The 18,140-nt window shown below is 49.9% G+C and overlaps 1 protein-coding gene across 7 annotated transcripts in view; it reads right to left on the bottom strand.

Annotated features, from left to right (window-relative positions):
* TTLL9 (tubulin tyrosine ligase like 9) overlaps positions 1 to 18,140 on the bottom strand; it is a 75,753-nt gene that overhangs the window by 20,353 nt on the left and 37,260 nt on the right. For 5 of the 7 annotated variants that reach the window (XM_054466897.2, XM_054466898.2, XM_054466896.1 and 2 more), the window contains 6 exons: positions 17,457 to 17,568; positions 16,211 to 16,396; positions 6,231 to 6,299; positions 3,106 to 3,196; positions 1,123 to 1,163; positions 213 to 300 (listed from right to left, as the gene is read on the bottom strand). In XM_054466897.2, coding sequence (XP_054322872.1) covers positions 213 to 300; positions 1,123 to 1,163; positions 3,106 to 3,196; positions 6,231 to 6,299; positions 16,211 to 16,396; positions 17,457 to 17,568 — 587 coding nt within the window. The remainder of the gene's footprint in view (positions 1 to 212; positions 301 to 1,122; positions 1,164 to 3,105; positions 3,197 to 6,230; positions 6,300 to 16,210; positions 16,397 to 17,456; positions 17,569 to 18,140) is intronic. The other 2 variants (XM_054466902.2, XM_054466903.2) reach the window with 2 other exon arrangements.

Genomic DNA, 18,140 nt, shown 5'->3' with positions numbered 1-18,140 from the left:
GAGCAGAGTTGGCCTCTCCCATGGAATCACCCCCACAAAACTGGAAGCTCCCAGAGGGAAGGGACCAGACCTATCTCATACACTGTCTCCCATGCTCAGACCACAGCAGGCATTCAGCAAACACCTGTGGGACAAAGGAGTTCACTTGGGACTGGCCAGAGTGTGGGAAGGGGTAGGTGTGTCAGGGGTGGTTAGCCAGGATCCCAGGATACACTGGTCATCAATGCTGTTCAGCGTGAAGCGGGTGTTGGAGAATCGGGCAAAGCCATCCCGGTAGAGCCAGGCCCGCAGCGGGATGTACTAAGGCAGAGGTGGGAACAGAGAGAGAGAAGGGAAAGGGAATATATACAGGCACTCTCACACCGCCTAGCTCTTGCACCTACCGTTTCCTCCACCCAAAGTACCCTTATGTCTTTCCCAAATTATCCTTCAGGCACCTGCTTTTACACCAGGCTTCTTTGATTCTATCCCCTCCTTTCTCCAGGTGGAGGGTGATACAGAAGGAAATAAAATGAAGGTGAAGTCCAGGAGGACAGGGGCGGAGTCTGTCTTGGACACCCCCGTATCCTGTGCCCAGCAAAAAGATTTGAACATTGGCTGGATGAAGGAATGAATGAATGGGTGGAGGGAATATAGCCACTCCCTGGTTAAGAGAGTAGGCTCTGAGGCCAGGCTGCCTGGATTTGAATGCCAGCTCTGCTGCTCACCAACTGTGTGACCTTGGGCAAGGTACACAACCTCTGTATCTGTTCCCTCATTGTAAAGGGAGGATAACAATAGAACCTGCCTCTCTGAGTTATTAGGAGGCCTGAATGAGATAAAATCTGCTAAGTGCCAGGGCCTGGTACTTAGTAGGTGCTCAATAAATGTCTGCTGTGGATAACTGAATGAATAAAGAAGGGCAGAGAGAGGGCAAATCTAGATTTTGGGGCATCTAAGATGGTAAACCTCAGATAAGTCTCCCTGCCCCCACCTATCCCTAGATGTCCCTCAGGGATCTCCCAGGGAGAGATAAAACCAGACAAGCTCACACAAGGTGCCCCCAGGCCTCTTCCCCCCATCTCCCTAGTCCAGCCACCCTTTCACTCCTGCTGGAGGAGGGCCCCCACCTTCGTTACTCACCGACATCACCAGCACATAGACACGCAGGTCAAACTTGCGGCCTGTCAGGCAAGGAAAAAATTAATTTGTGCAACAAATATTGATTGTCAGACATTGTGCTAGGTTTTGGGAAAATAGCAGTGGACAGACAGGAAACCCCGCTTTCATGAAGCTCCTGCTGAAACTACACAAGGGGCTAGGCGCGGTGCCTCATGCCTGTGATCCCAACACTTTGGGAGGCTGAGGCAGGAGGATCGCTTGAGGCCAGGAATCCAAGACCAGCCTGAGCAACATAGTGAGACTCTGTGTCTACAAAAAATTAGCCTTGCACGGTGGTGCACACCTGTAGTCTCGGCTACTCTGGAGAATGAGGCAGGAGGATCGCTTGAGCCCAGGAGATGGAGGCTGCATGAGCTATGATCGTGACCCTGCACTCCAGCCTGGGTGACAGAGCAAGACATGGTCTCAAAAAAACTCAACAAAAAAACTGCACAAGGTATAAAGGGAGAATAATGGGAGGTGGGAGAGGGGTGCGTGGGGGTCAACTTGGGGGGAAGTCTTGAAACTCAGTGGTCAAAGACTCCCATGGGGAGTGGTGACCTTCATGGAGAGAAGGTGCCTGCCCAGCCCAGAGTGGTGAGGACCTTGGGCAGAAGGAACTGGGAGAACAGTCTGGAGGGAAAGAGCTTGGGCCAAGGGCAGGGTGGAAGGAGATGAGGTCAGTTAGGCTGGCAGAGGTCAGGTCCCATGCAGTTTTGGGGTTTTGTCTCACAATCCATGGGAAGCCATGGAAGGGCGTCTCCTCTCTGGCTGCCACGTTGGGGTGGAGTGAAGTGGGCAGAGCAGCGGCAGGCACCAGCGAGGGGGCGGGCGTGGTTGTCTAGGAGGAAGAGGATGGTGACCAGGCCTGGGGTGGAGGTGAGAGGAGTGGCCAGACAGATTCAAGAGCTTGTGGGAGCTTGGTGAGAACCAGATGTGGCGGGGGAAGGGGGACACACCCAGAATGGCTCCTGGCTTCTAGCTGTGTCCCCGATGGAGAAGCTGAGGCATGGCGGGGGGATGGGAGGGCAGAATTTGGGATGTGTTGGGTTTGAGTGGTTGGCAGATGCCCAAGACGGATGTCACAGGCTGCTGGACGTAAGGATCTGGGGTTCAGGGGCAAGGTCTCGGCTGGAGTCACTGGCCTTTGGGTGGTGTTTAAGCCACAGACAGGATGGGGTCACTATGGGGAAGAGAGGAGAAGAGGCCCAGGGGCTGCCCCCTGGGGAAGGTAACTGCCAGAGGACGTGGGAGGAGACAACTGGCATTAACACTACTGCAATGATGTCAGGCATGCTTGATGTGCCTGTAGTTCCCAGAGCCCGAGTGAGAAAAGCCGATGTTGGTCTGCCTGGGGAAACCCGCCAAGGTTGCGGGGAGGAGGCTGCGTTCCACCTCAGGGCCTTTTGCCCTTGCGATTCCTCCTCCCTGCATTCCTCTCCCTCCAAATCTACCCACAGTGACTCCCAGTTGTCACTCAGGTCTCAGCTCACGTGCCCACCTCCTGGCCCCCATGTCACTCTCTGTCCCATTGCCCTGCTTGACTGACTTCATAGCACCCAGCACTGCATGGGACTGTCCCGTGGTTTGTATTCTGGTTTATTGCAGCCTGCTCATCGCGGGTGTAAGCTCCAGGAGAGCAGGGTGGGGGGCAGCCAGTATTCACGGCAGTGCTGCCACCAAGTAGGTGCTTTATAATATTTATTGGATAAATGCATGAATAAGTTGGTTTTTAAAGGAGGAGAATTTTCCTGAACCAAGAAGGGAGTGGAATGGACATGCCGGGCAGAGGGAACTGTACAGGCAATGGCTAGGAGGTAGGAGACTGCAGAACCCATCTCTTTCCATGCATCCCTTCATGCCTGGTGTCAGGCTGGGCCCTTGGCAGGCTGCTGGTCAAAGCTTGTTGACTGACTGTTTGATGACCATGCAATGGAAGAGCAGGAGCAGAGACAGCCATCTCACCTCCTATCAGGTAGGGATTTTCAATGTAACGCTGAGCCACATAGTTCTCCACGGGAATATCATCTTTCTGGTCGTCAGAGCTTCTTGTGTCCTAGTTGTAATAATAATAATAATTGAACATTTATTTACGGAACATTTCCTGTGTACTAGGTATTGTGTTAGACACTACTTTGGGTAGCTCAATGGATTTTTAAATCAACCCTATCAGGTAAGTACTAATGTTATTCTCATTTCACAGATTAGAAACTGAAGCACAGAGAGGGAGAGTAACTTGTCCAAGGTCACACAGCCAGTTAGTGGTTTGCTGGGATGTGAACCTACACGGTCTAGGCCCAGAGCCTGAGTGTTTAAACTCTAGACTGGTGCTGCCCAGTAGGGCAGTCACTGGCCGCAAGACGCCATTTACATTTACCTTGATGAAAAGTAAATGAAATTACATGCTACAACATGTATGAAATTCGAAGACATAAGGCTAAGTGAAATAAGCCAGACACAAAAGGACAAATATTGTCTAATTCCACTTAGATGAGGACCTGGAGTAGTCAAGTTCATAGAGATAGAAGGTAGATGGGGGTTGCCAGGGGCTGGGGAGAGGAGGGAATGGGGAGCTTGTGTTTAACAGTTACAGAGTTTCAGTTTGGGAAGACGAAACTTTCTGGAGACAGACAGTGGTGGTGGTGGTTGCACAACAATGTGAATGCACTTAATGTGACAAAGCCACATACTTAAAAGAGGTTACAATGGTAAATTTCACGTTACCTATTTTACCACAATTTTTTTTTTTTTTTTTTGAGAATGAGTCTTGCTCTGTTGTCCAGGCTGGAGTGCAGTGGCATCATCTCGGCTCACTGCAATCTCCACCTCTCGGGTTCAAGCAACTCTTGTGCCTCAGCCTCCTAAATAGCTGGGATTACAGCTGAGGGCCACCACGGTTAATTTTTCTATTTTTAGTAGAGACAGGGTTTCACCATGTTGGCCAGGCTGGTCTCGAACTCCTGACCTCAAATGATCCGCCCACCTCAGCCTCCCAAAGTGCTGGGATTACAGGTGTGAGCCACCATGCCCGGCCCATAATTTTTTTTTTTATTATACTTTAAGTTCTAGGGTACATGTGCACAACATGCAGGTTTGTTACATATGTATACATGTGCCCTGTTGGTGTGCTGCACCCATTAACTCGTCATTTACATTAAGTATATCTCCTAATGCTATCCCTCCCCCCTCCCCCCACCCCACAACAGGCCCCAGTGTATGATGTTCCCCTTCCTGTGTCCAAGTGTTCTCATCGTTCAGTTCCCACCTATGAGTGAGAACATGCGGTGTTTGGTTTTCTGTCCTTGAGATAGTTTGCTGAGAGTGATGGTTTTCAGCTTCATCCCTGTCCCTACAAAGGACATGAACTCATCCTTTTTTATGGCAGCATAGTATTCCATGGTGTATATGTGCCACATTTTCTTAATCCAGTCTATCATTGATGGGCATTTGGGTTGGTTCCATGTCTTTGCTATTGTGAATAGTGCCACAATAAACATACGTGTGCATGTGTCTTTATAGCAGCATGATTTATAACCCTTTGGGTATATACCCAGTAATGGGATGGCTGGGTCAAACAGTATTTCTAGTTCTAGATCCCTGAGGAATCGCCACACTGTCTTCCACAATGGTTGAACTAGTTTACAGTCCCACCAACAGTGTAAAAGTGTTCCTATTTCTCCACATCCTCTCCAGCACCTGTTGTTTCCTGACTTTTTAATGAGCGCCATTCTAACTGGTGTGAGATGGTATCTCATTGTGGTTTTGATTTGCATTTCTCTGATGGCCAGTGATGGTGAGCATTTTTTCATGTGTCTGTTGCTGGCCCACAATTTTTAAAAAGGATATGAAATTATAAATCCAGTCCTCAGTCACACCAGCCAGGTGGCAAGTGCTCAACATCCTGCATGTGGCTAGTGGTCACCGCATTGGAGAGCACAGATATCCACCATTTTCATCCCTCTAGAAAGTTCTGTGGGACAGTGCGGCCTACACCACCCATGGGCCCCCGAGGACATTGCTCCTTCTTCTCTACCTGCCAGCCCAGCTCTGGAAGACAGCAATGCGCTCATGCATCCGCACAGCACCTCACAGGCTGCAAACGCCTCTCCCACCTATTGTCCCCTTCACTCAAAGACAAGGGTCACACACTTGATTGGGTGACACAACAGCCCCGATAATGGCAGGCAGCACTGGCTCTCAGGGTAGACCTGCTTCACCCACCATTGTTCCCCACTCAGCTGTGTCAAGACAGAAGCAGCCAGGTCTTGCCTTCCTGGGACCCGGGCCCAGCCCCACCTCCACTCACATGACTGCCAGAGGGACTGACAGTGCTCCAGGCAGGCTGGGCCTCCAGGCTGCTGAGCTCTTCCCTGCAGTGCCCCGACAGTTTCATGGGAGGAGTCAAGACATTGAGCACTGCTGTGCGCCTCCTGGTACAGCAGGGGCTGGTCCTATAGGATTTCAGCCATCCTGCTCCTTCCACCCACCCTGCACCATCGTCACCACTCAGGTTCAGAGGGCTTCGGTCATTCTCCCAAGGCCACACAGCTGCCGAGTGGGAGAGGCAGGATTTGAACCAGGAGTTCTACTGTACTGTGTCTTGGGACAAGAATGGATTGGGGTTGGGAGGGAGCTGCCCCCGAGGCTCAGTCTAGGCCCTGAGGAAGAGTCAGCCAAACTCTCCCCAGCCACGTGAGCAGGAGGCCCAGATAAAGAATATGCATCGAGCGCTGAGTGCCAGGCACTGTGCTGGGTGTGTGGGTGTGTGTGAGAATGTGTGTGTGTGTGTGTGTGCGTGTTTGCTTATTAGCTCACTGCATCCTTAGCGGGTACAATTACCATCCCCATTTACTGGGGCACTGACAGGTGAAGTAACTTGCCCAAGGGCACACAGCTATTGAGTGACTGAGTGGCAAGATCAGGATTTGAACCTGGACAATCTGGCTCTGGAGACCCTGCTCCAATGGACAGACCTGTGGGCAGAGTTTCTCTGCCAGCCCTCTGAGCTTTGATTGCAGGAAAGAGCGGCCCCTCCTGCTGGCAAGGTCAGAGGAGGGTTCAGGGAGGAAGGGGGGAAGAGGCAGGCTCACCTTCCTCCAGTCCATGATGTCCTTCAGCCTGCGGAAGAGGAAGATGCCTTTCCCTTGCGACCGGGCTACCTGGGGTGGGGTGGGGGCAGAAAGCCAGCTCTTAGCTCTGCGTGGTTCCTTGTTGGCCCCCGTGGCTGGGGGCTCTCCCCAGCATATCTGTCTCTTTTTCCTTGTGAACCCCCAACTCTCCCCAGAGGAAGGCTAGCTGAAGGGGCTGGAACAGAGAAGGTGCTAACCCTGGCAGAGGGAGAGAGGGAAGGGAGGGGAAGGGGGAGACTGACTTAGCTCACAAAGACATACATTTGCATGAATAATGCAAAAGAACAGACAATTACAAAGCCATTTCTAACAGTCCCGGGAACATATCATCCAAATCTTTTTTTGGAAATCAATTTGCCTTCCTAATTAGGGTTTGCTTCGGCTAATACTGAAATCAGCCTGCCTTTACTGAACCCCAGCATGGATAATTCATAGCTTCACAGAGTCTAGGGGCTGAGAGAATCTTTGATCTCATATGGAGTGGTCCTCAACAAAGGCATTACTCCCCTTCTACCACTATAGAAGGACAGCAGTCCTCCTGCCTGGCCTTGCACACTCACAGTGCCTAGCAGCTCACTACCTCCCCCCACCCATGCCAAACACAGCCCATTTTGTTACAAGATAGCTTTGTTAAGTAGTCATCCAAAAGGTATATATGAAGTGCATACTGTATGTTGAGCATTATGCAATAACCCAGACCTCAAGGAATGTTCACAGCCTAACCTGTGTTGAGCTAAGACTGGTCAGTCTGGCTTTGGCTTTTAGGACCTCCTAGAACAAAGCTGATTCCTGGGTGCCAGAAGAGTCCTTTAGGTATTTGCAGCCACTAAGCAGATCTCCCAAGTTATCTTACCTCCAGCATAACTGCAAACTCTCATTTCCTTCTGTTCTCCTCTGAGCATGGCCCACCTGGCCCACCCGAAGCTCTCTGTACAAGATAGGGGCATGCAGGGCTGTCAGGTGTGGTTGTACAGGTTGTCTACCGCACAAAGGGCCCCTGCTCAGCCTGCCATGCTGTGCACCGTGGTTCAGGGTTGTGTGTGCCCAGAAGACTGGGTGCCAAAAACTCTATGGAGCACTGGTGGTGGCTCAGGGACAGCCAAATGTGCACAGCAATTTTAGAAAGCAACTAATAAGTGTGCATGAGGAGCTTCCAACAGTTCACGGCCTTGCAAAAGACTTGAACAGGCATTTTACGAAAGAAGATTACCAGTGTAAACATACAATAGGTTGGGCACAGTGACTTACATTTGTAATCCCAGCACTCTGGAAGGCTGAAGTAGGAGGATTATTTAAGCTCAGGAGTTCGAGACAAGCCTAGGCAACGTAGAAAGACCTTGAGATCTCATCGCTACTAAAAATAGCTTTAAAAATTAGCTGGGTATGAGAGTGCACCATTGTAGTACCAGCTATCTGGGAGGCAGAGGTGGAAGGATGACTTGAGCCCAGGAGATCAGGGCTGCAGTGGGCAGGGATTGCACCACTGCACAGCCTGGGCAACAGTGTGAGACCCTGTCTGTAAAAAAAAAAAAAGAAAGAAAGAAAAGAACAGGCACTCAACTTCATCAGAGGATTCACCAACAGAGAAGTGCTAATTGACAGAACAAGAGCACCTTGTTCTGTCATCTTGTCATCTCGGACAAACACGGCCACTTTAAGTTCCAGCTCCCTTTCTGGCCTCATGCATTTCAAGGAAATCACTTCTCTTCTAACTACAAGCAGACAGAAAGAGCAGACAGTAAAACACAGATAAGACAGCTCAGGCACAGAGGGAGGTGGGGGGAAAGTCTCTTGGGTAACTGCCAAACTTCGCCTCATACAATGGGCCCCAGTAAAACAGTGGATCTTAATAAGCACGTTCCTTTCCCTTCAGGTGCACTAAGATAGGGAAGCTACCGGGGAATATGCCTGCAGCTGCAGAAAGATGTATGGAAACAGACACACAACTGTCCCTCCCAGATAAGCACAACAAAGAGACACAGAAGCAGTCCAAGCCTCTAATAAACTCTCCCACCCTGAATCCTTAAAAACTGTTAGTCTGTAAGAGAGTGTGGCCCTGACCTAACTCAGCCAGAAGGTTCCTCTCAGGTTTGTTTTCTCTAAAATAAACCTGTCTTGACTGGCGAGCCACCTTTCGTGTTTCTCTCCTCTTTCTTTAATTCTTACACTAATGAAAATCACAATATGATACTACTATATACTACCTGAGAATGGTTAAATTAAAGACAGACAATACCAAGTATTGGTGAGGATGTGGAGAAACTGGAACTTGCACACACTGCTGGTGCGAGAGTACATTGTTTGGAAACTGGCAGCATCCACTAAAGCTGAACATAGGCATCCTCTATCCTGTGTCCCAGCAATTCCTCTCCTAGGGACCTACATGACAGAAATGTCTGCACATGTCACCATGGACATGGCCCCAGACACTCACAGCAGCACTATCATAATAGCTCCACCCTGAGACTCCCCAATGGATGAGTATTTAATCAATGGAATAGTATACAAAGCTGACAGTTAATAATGTACAATTACCCACATGAGCAGAATGAACTGCAAAACATGTCAACGGAGAGACACCAGACACAAGGTAGTCATCCTATAAGATTCCAATTATATAAAGTCCAAGAGCAGACAAAGCAAACCTATGCTGTTTAGTGCCTTGGGGGGTTGTGAGTGAGTGGAAGGGGGCCTGAGAGGGCTGCTGAGGGGTAGGGAACGCTCTGTTTATGACCTGGGTGCTGGTTATTTGAGTGGATTCACTTTGTGAAAATTCATACTGTGCCCCTATAATTTGGCTACTTTTCTATATTTTATTAAACTTCAATTAAAAGGTATCTTTTCAGGCTCATATGCTTTGATCTAGGAACCCCTATCCCCAACCCTGTTGGCTGCCTTCCCTATGGCCACTTTCCTTCCTCTTCGTCCTTGCTAGCAAAGCCCACCTCTCATGAGGGAGGCTGGAAAGGCCAGATGTAGGTTTTCCCAGCTTCCCTTGCAGTTGGTGGAAACCACATGACCAGTTTTGGCCAATCAGACCTAAGGAGACATTTGCTCAGAGATTCCAGGAAAGATGTTTCTCCTTGTTAAAAATATTAGGGAAGGAGCTGGGGAGAAAGGGGATCGGGAAGAAATATCCTGGCCTCCTTCCTTCTTTCTTTGAATGCTACAGTCTGCGGAGATGATGCCTGTGACTGCAGCAGCCATGTCACCTCCATGAGGTGACAAGTCTGATGACAAAAAGCCAGCACACAGGATGCAGAGTGGATGGAGAGAAGGAGCCTGGGCCTCTAGTGGCATCATCTAGCACATCCCCAAACCTGGATCTGCCTACCCTCAGCCTTCTTGTTCTGTGAGATAACAAAATGCCTTTATTGTTCAGGCCATTGTTAGTAACTTGACACGACTGTTCCAGGAGGTGCCTTCCTAAGAGACTAACCCTAAAGAATGAAAGATGAACCGCCTGCATGATGTTACGTCGGAGTTGATAAGATGGAAATCACCTAATACCTAGCTCCAGCAGATGGCAGTTTCCAAAAACAACCATGACAATATTTCCTGTCCCACATGTTCTCCAGAAACCTGTCAAAAGGTAAATCAATGTCCCCTCCCTTGAATCTGGAAGTGTCTCTACTAATTGCCTATGGCAGAAGTGATGTGTGAATTCCAATGCCAGGTCATAAAAGGCAATGTAGCTTCCGCCTGGCTCTCTCTTTCGGGATGGTTGCCCTCAGAACCCAGCAGCCATCACGTGAGGAAGCCCAGGTCACAGGGAGAGGCCCACCTGGAAGGCAACTGAGTCTTCCAGCCCTGAACTCTGGCTGAATTCCCAGCCAACAACCGGCACCTACTTGCTAGCCCAGCCAGTGAGCCAGCTAGGAAGGGGATCCTCCAGCCCTCAGTGGATGCTGGAGCAGCCTTCCTTGTCAAGCGCTGCCCAAGCTGGGGGCTCATGAACTAAATAAGGCATTATTGTTGTTTCAAGTCACTATGTTTGGGAGTGGTTTGCTACTCCGAAATAGATAACCGGAATACGAGCTTTAGTAGAATGGTTCATAACAATGGCAATACCAGCAGCTAATACTTACCAGGTGTTTACTCTGTGCCAGACACCATGATTTATACACGTTACCTCATTAAAGCGTGAAAAAAAATACACACCCTTTGACATAAACATTAATGTTATCCCCATTTTGCAGCCAAGAGAACCAGCGAACAGACAGGCCAAACACATTGCCCAAGGTCACCTAGCCAACAGGTGACAAATCTGAGATAGTTAAATCTGTGCTACACAAACCTGGGTCTCATATACCTCTTGAAAAGTGCCGGGGATACACAAAATCACAGGATAAACACTGCCAGTTCTGGGGGCAGCTCTATCTATTACCTGATGGTTTGGGAGGGAAATATTTTTATATTATGCTTTTTTCTTTGAGACAGGGTCTTGCTCTGTCACCCAGGCTGGAGTGCAGTGGCGGGATCTCGGCTCACTGCAAGCTCAGCCTCCCGGATTCACGCCATTCTCCTGCCTCAGCCTCCCAAGTAGCTGAGACTACAGGTGCCTGCCACCATGCCCTGCCAATTTTTTGTTATTTTTTGTAGAGACGGGGTTTCACAGTGTCAGCCAGGATGGTCTCGATCTCCTGACCTCGTGATCCGCTCGCCTCAGCCTCCCAAAGTGCTGGGATTACAGGCGTGAGCCACCGCGCCTGGCCGATTTTCACATTTCTTTCTATTAGGAATGCAACAAATCATAGGAGTGTTAGCCATGCCCGTGACTTTGCCATCAAAAGAGATCACAGTGATTTCGACATCACATTACAATTGTTGCAGATATCTCAAAATATTGTTTATGCTCCTCCTGACTTTGAAATTACGGTAGCTGTGAGGCCTGCTGTTAGATCCTCTTTAATTATTAATGAAAAGCGCACATATTTCTAGAGCACAAATAATTTTGTAATCGCTTGTGTGGTGGCCATGACAATGCACCTTGCAGACCTCCAACAGAGTAACTGACTGAGAGTGCCAGCGGCTTCCAGTTGAGGTCTAGCTGTGTTTGCCAGGGCGTCTTGCTAGGGCTGCTCCCAGTCAGTGACTGAGCCCCAGGGGATATGAAGACTGGCCATTCCTGAGAGACAGGGGACTCCTGACAGCCAACTTTGGCTGAGGCCTCCCAGGGGCCTTGATGAACTTTCCAAAGGCTGCTCAGCAATAGAAACTTCCAACCTTCCTCCCTCCCTCCCTCTCTTCTTTCTTTGCTTCCTTGGAGGCCTGACTTCTCTCCCAGCCTCACCTGCTAGCTCCCTGCCTATTTTTTCTCACCAGTCAAACTGTTTAATTTTGTCTTGGCATCCGTTTCTTGGGGAACCCAGACTAACACAGTTTGATAATGGGTTTTCAGTACACTTGCCTTATTTTATAATGGAATGTACTGTATTTTATGTTTTTAAAACCACAATATTTCATGGGTACATACTTATCTCCAAACTCATTAAGCTGTCTACATTAAATACGCACAGCTTTTTGTATGCCAATTATGTTTCAACAAAGTGGTTAAAAAAATACCACTATTCTGTGATAGGGTCCACACATTTCACCAGATGTCAAAGAGGCCCATGGCCTAAAAACAGTACAAAAGTCTTGCCCTGTTGTTTAAGCTACTGTTATTTGGATTTTCTATTATTCACTGAGCAAAGCATCCCGACTCTTAGAAAGTTTCAGTGAAAACTTCTGAGAAGCTCTGGTTGGGGTAAACTAGTGTGATGGAATGCTAAAATGTGGCTCTTCCTGCCTTGCAGTTTGGAAATAGGCCCCCAAGTCTGAGAACAGCCCCCTGGTTGCCAAGAACGCTCGCTGCCGTTTGTGAAGTGTTAGACCAGCTTGGTGGACACAAGGTGAGCAGATAGATAGGCCCTGTCCCTGAGCAGCTTGGGGGGCACACAGAGAGACTGACAGGCCCTGTCCCTGAGAGCCAAGCAGTCGCCTCCCCGCACCACGAGGCGGGCTGGACCCACAGTGGTCCCATGACCTGTGTCAGTGTCCTGCCCACCTCCCCACCAACCCTGATGGCCTGAACTGCTGGCAGGGGAGAATGCTTCCGTGGGAAGAAAGTTAAGAGCGATGAAATGTTTACACTGGACTTTTAAATGCCAGACCCAAGAGCCTGTTCTTATATTCCCCTAAAAGCTCCAAGATGGGCTGGGGCTCTGGCCTGGTGGGAAGACGGTCCCCACAGGGTGGTGTAGAGGGGATGATGCTGCCTGCTCCCTTCTGAGTCCTGGGCTGCTCTGCTGCCACTGATAAGGAAGATGAAGGCTCGCCAGACACCAGGAAAACAATGCAGAGGAGATGCCCGAGGGCTGCCCTGTGACTGGCTGGGCCACACCAACTATGCGAAAACTTTTGCCTGTGGGTGGGCAAAGATCAACCATGTCACAAAGACAGGCCTTGTGGGAAGAGTGGAGGGATTCAGGGGACTCTTCTCCCTCTATTCTCCAAATTTAGGGCAATGTTCTGTTTTTAACACTCTCTCCTCCTGAAAGGAATCCAAATAAGGTCCCGGAATTAATACTCAAACCCAGTGGTTCTCAGAAACTGTGGTACTCAGACCAGTAGCACCCTCAGAACCTGGTGTGATGGTTAATTTTATGTGTCAACTTGATTAGGCTATGGTGCCCAGCTACTTGGTCAAATACTAGTCTAGATGTTTCTCTGAAGGTATTTTGTAGATGTGATTAACATCTACAATTATTAATTTTTTTTTAGATAGGGTCTCACTCTGTCACCCAGGCTGGAGTACAGTGGAATGATCTCGGCTCACTGCAGCCTCAACCTCCTAGGCCCAAGCGGTCCTCCCACCTCAGCCCCCAAAGTAGCTGGCACTACAGGCACTCGCCACCACACTCAGCTAATATTTTTGTATTTTTTGTAGAGACTAAGTCTTGCTATGTTGCCCAGGCTGGTCTCAAGCTCCTGGGATCAAGCGATCCTCCCACCTTGGCCTCCCAAAGTGCTGAGATTACAGGCATGAGCCACTCACCTGGCCTGCAATCATTAATTTTAAGTTATCACCCTTGATAGCATGGGGGGGGAGCTTCATTTAATCAGTTGAGGGCTTAAGAGTAAAAACTGAGTTTTCCTGAAAAAGAAGCAATTCTGCCTCAAAACTGTAACATAGAAATCCTGCCTGAAGCTCCATCCTGCTGGCCTGCCCTGCAGATTTCAGACTTGCCAACCCCCACAATATTGTATGAGCCAATTCCTTAAACACACAGACACACACACACACACACACACACACACACACACTAATGCTTTCCTTTCTCTGGAGAACCCTGACTGCTATATCTGGGAACTTGCTAGAAATGCAAATTCTCAGGCCCCTACCAGGCTGACTGAATCATACTCTGCGGTGGGTGGGATGCTTGAACAAGCTCTTCAGGAGATTCTGCTGCACCCTCAAGTTTGAGAACCACTGCTCCACAATCTCGATACTCAAAATGTATGCACAGACCAGCAGCACTGGCATGTCCTGGGAGCTGGTAGAAATGCAGGTTCCCAGGGCCCACCCAGACCTGTGAATCAGGCTCTGCATTGCACCAGGTCCCTGGTTGCTGCACAGGCACTGTAGGGTTTGAGAAACACTGACCTAGTGCTTTCCAAGGGACAGAGCAAAGACACAGTGTTTCCTGGACTCTTGGAAATAACAATGAAAATGGTCAATTATCAGGCACCTAATGCCAAGCCCTTGGTATAATTTGTAAATTCATGTGTCGAACGTGTGTAACTTCACTGTATTCTCTCACAACCCTGTAAGGTAGACACACTCATTAATTCCATTTTACAGATGAAGAAATGACCCCAGAGGGACTTAAGGGGGTCGAGTGACCTGCTCAGGGTCATACAGCTTGTAAGCAGTGGACACAGAATTAGAACCCACACCAGAAATGACGAGAAGCACAGAAGCGCCCACTCTCCACCCCTGAGACAGGGCGCCTCGCAATTTGGGAGAGAGGACACACACACAGACGCACAGATGCACAGACACACAGAGCCAAGATGCCTCCTCTTAATTACAGCTGTAGCTGCCGTTGTGTCTGCTGCTAACAAAGGCTGTGGGCTGGGAATGGAATCAATTTAATATGCAAGTGCTGTTCCCAATTAGCACAAATTACCATTTGTCTGAGAGGATAATGCTGGGAGCTGGAATCCGCCCTGGTGGGTCACAGCACTCCGTGCTCATCAGCCTAATCCCTACTGCACCAGCCACGGCCTTCCTCACTGCGCCTTCCCTGGACACCAGAGAGGCAGGCTGGGCCAGAGGAAGAACCTGGGAGGCCTGGGTACACCCTGGCTTTGTGCCCGTTGGGAGCATCCATTGTTTTTGTCAGCCCCATGTCAGTTCCCCCTCCAAGCACCTGTGTTATTGGCTAAATCTGCATCAGCCAGCACCAGACACCAATCTTCAGCTCCACAGGAAAGGGCTGCTCCCTCCGCCCTCCCACTCCCTCCCTGGGGCCTGGAACATTCTCAGGCCTGGAAAACGTAAGAGGGCTTTGATGATGCCATTCAAGGCTACGGTGGCATGTGGCTTTGTGGTGAGTGACAGTTGTGGCACCAGAAAGGGCTGAGTGATTGGTAGGTGCGCTGTTGTCCTCACCTTTCTTCAGTTTCTTTTTCTTTTTCTTTTTTTTAAGATGGAGTCTGGCTCTGTCACCCAGGCTGGAGTGCAGTGGGGCGATCTCGGCTTACTGCAACCTTCACCTCCCAGATGCAAGCAATTTTCCTGCCTCCGCCTCCCAAGGAGCTGGGATTACAGGCACCCACCACCACGCCCGGCTAATTTTTGTATTTTTAGTAAAGATGGGGTTTCACCATGTTGGCGAGGCTGGTCTCGAACTCCTGCCTCAGGTGATCCACCTGCCTCGGCCTCTCAAAGTGCTGGGATTATAAGCATGAACCACCATGCTCGGCCCCACTCAGATTTTTGAGCCCCAATAGGCTGCCTCCTGATACCAAGACTTTGCACATGCAGTTCCCTCAGCCTAGGATGCTCTTCCCTATCTCTACTTTTTTCCAGGCAGACTTGTATGCATCCTTCAGGTTGCAGCTCAATACTAATTCTGATTATTATAACAATTCTCATTTATTGAGTACTTACTATGTGCTTTACCTGTGTTAACTCATTTAGTCCCCTAACACTAGGTGATAGGTATTATAGTAATCCCACTTTGCAGATGGGAAAACTGGAGCACAGAGAAGGTGCGTAAGCTGCCTGAGGCCACACAGCTAGTAAGTGTATCAGTAGTATTTGAACAAGGGGGTAGGCCTCAGAGTCCAGTCTCTCACTTCTTCAGAGAAGCCTGCCCAGCCAGGAAGAGCCTCCTGTGGATCCCTCTCCTGACACCATTCTCCTTAATAACAGCACAACTGCAACTGCATAGGTCTCCTTTGTTTGCTTATTGTCTGCCTGCAAAAAGGGCACAGACCCAGGCTGACTTGCTGAGGGCTGTGTCTTCAGCACCTAGGTCTGTGCCTAGCACATGGCACATGCTCAGTAAGTATTTGTGAAATGCTTGAATAAGCAAGCCTCAAGTTCTTCATTGCTAAAATGGGGCTGTTGATCCTCCCCCGAGGGCACTATGAGCATTGGGGTAATGCAGGTAAAGCACTTGGCATGTCAGGAAGACAGATTCCAAATTCCCTGCCCTGGCGTCCTAAACATCACTTGTGCATTCAATAAACACTCATTGAGCACCTACTGTATGCTGGCAGTCATAGCTGCTGGGTCCACACACTGCAGAGAAGAGGAGCTAAAGCTGGCCCTTCGGGAAGGCAGACTGCATCTAAGGCTGAATTCCCAGGCAGTGTCTGCACCTGATCCCTGCTCTGGCGCCTGGGACTCATTCCCTCCCACCCAGCCCCTGGCACTGGGCACTCACAGGCTTCATGATCCAGGTGATTCCTGGGTTTTTGCGAAACTCCTCTACAAACAGGTGGTACTCGCAAGGCATCTCAAAGGTTTTGGGGAAGAAGTCGCACTTGGCTGCCTCCAGCTTTCCTGCCTCACGCTCCAGCTGCTTCCGGAACCGCTTCAGGTTCTTCACCATGTAGTTTTTCCGGGTCAGCTGGGTGGTGGGAAGGACAGGCGGCCATTAGCTCCTGTTCACAGCCCCGCTCCCCTCCCAGCCCCACACATCCACCAGCCACCCTGCAGCCTCCATGCTCTGGCCCACAAAATAGCAACAATAAGAGTAACTTTGATCCAGAAAGAGCCTGCTAGTCAAGAATTATCCCCACTTCACAGATGAGGAAACTGGGGCTTAGAAAGATTAAGTCAATGGCTCAGAGCTATCCAACGAAGGTGCTGCACTGCCCCAGGATTTGACCAGGGCCTGTCTTGACTCCAAAATTCATGCTTTTGGCTGGGCACAGTGGCTCACGCCTGTAATCCCAGCACTTTGGGAGGCCAAGGCGGGCGGATCACAAGGTCAGGAGTTCGAGACCATCCTGGCCAACATGATGAAACCCCATCTCTAACAAAAATACAAAAATTAGCTGGGCTTGGTGGTGAGCACCTGTAATCTCAGCTACTCAGCTACTCGGAAGGCTGAGGCAGAAGAATCGCTTGAACCCGGGAGGCAGAGGTTGCAATGAGCCGAGATCATGCCATTGCACTCCAGCCTGAGGGACAAGAGCAAGACTCTGTCTCAAAAATAAATAAATAAATAAATAAATAAAAATAAATTCATGCTTTCAACCACTAAGCTACACTAACCTTTAAAAATCTCCCACCACTGCCTCCTCCAGTCCTGTCCCTTCTAGCCTCCTTCCCATCTTTAGACCCCAAACTTCTCAACTTGCCTCCACCCTGAAATCACCATAATCATTCATGCATCCTCTCCCTTCAGACCCTGCACCCTCAAACCATCTTGCTCCTCAAATCTTGGTGCTGAAACTCCAACCAGCCTGTGACCTCCAGTCCTCAGGCCTTGGATGCCTATACCCCGAAACCATTTGGCTCTCCATAGGTCTAGCTCGCAGACTTCCCACTCGGTGTTGCATCCCACATTCTAATACACTTTTCCAATACACTTTCCGTTCTGATCCTTGTACCACCTCCAGCTCATGGCCACACCCAGTGACATGAGTTGGTTGGCACAGTCCCCTCCCGCCTGCCCAGCTCACCTCATAGTGGTTCCGGAAGTGACTGATCCGCACATGTTCATCCATGTAGGTGTGGTCGAAGTTCTCCCGGAGCCAGCTGACGTCACACCAGTAGAAATCCCACTCCCCTTCGCTGGGGATGGGGTGGGGGCGGGGATAAAGGTCATGATCTGAGGACCTTGGCACTGCAGGGCCCAAGGAGGTGCTGCTGAGGGGGATTGAGGAAGGGTACGCAGCAGTGTGTCCCTCTGGAGTCTCTTGGAGGTGGCCATGGGTGCCACTGGCCTACATGTGCTTTGTTAGACCAGAGCAAAAGCCGGGGAAATGTTCCCACAAAAATCCAGGTGGTTGGCTTCCCTTGAGCTATCACTGAGCCCAGAGTGCCTCCTGGCACCAATTAGCTGGGCTGAGGAGCAGGGCACGCCCTCCTCAAACCACAGTCCCCACGACTCTCTGTGGCGTGACAGCCACTCAGCCTCACTTGTTCTTGCCAGTTGCCATGCCTGCAGCCCGCAGTGGAATGAGCTAACCTTTGCAAGCCCCTCCCAGTTCACAAAACTCTCCACTCACTAAATCCTCAGAGCAGCCCCCAAAGGTGATCTTGGATCATCCCCAGAACTCTAAGGCAAGATGGCCTTGCTCACTGAGGACATGGCAGCAGCAGGACCCACACCCAGCTCTGCCAGCTCCAAATTCTGATCCCAT

Source organism: Pongo pygmaeus, chromosome 21 (assembly GCF_028885625.2).
Source record: "Pongo pygmaeus isolate AG05252 chromosome 21, NHGRI_mPonPyg2-v2.0_pri, whole genome shotgun sequence".
NCBI lineage: Eukaryota > Metazoa > Chordata > Mammalia > Primates > Hominidae > Pongo > Pongo pygmaeus.
The sequence above is the reverse complement of the archived record's forward strand: the minus strand, read 5'-3'. Positions and strand labels throughout refer to the sequence as shown.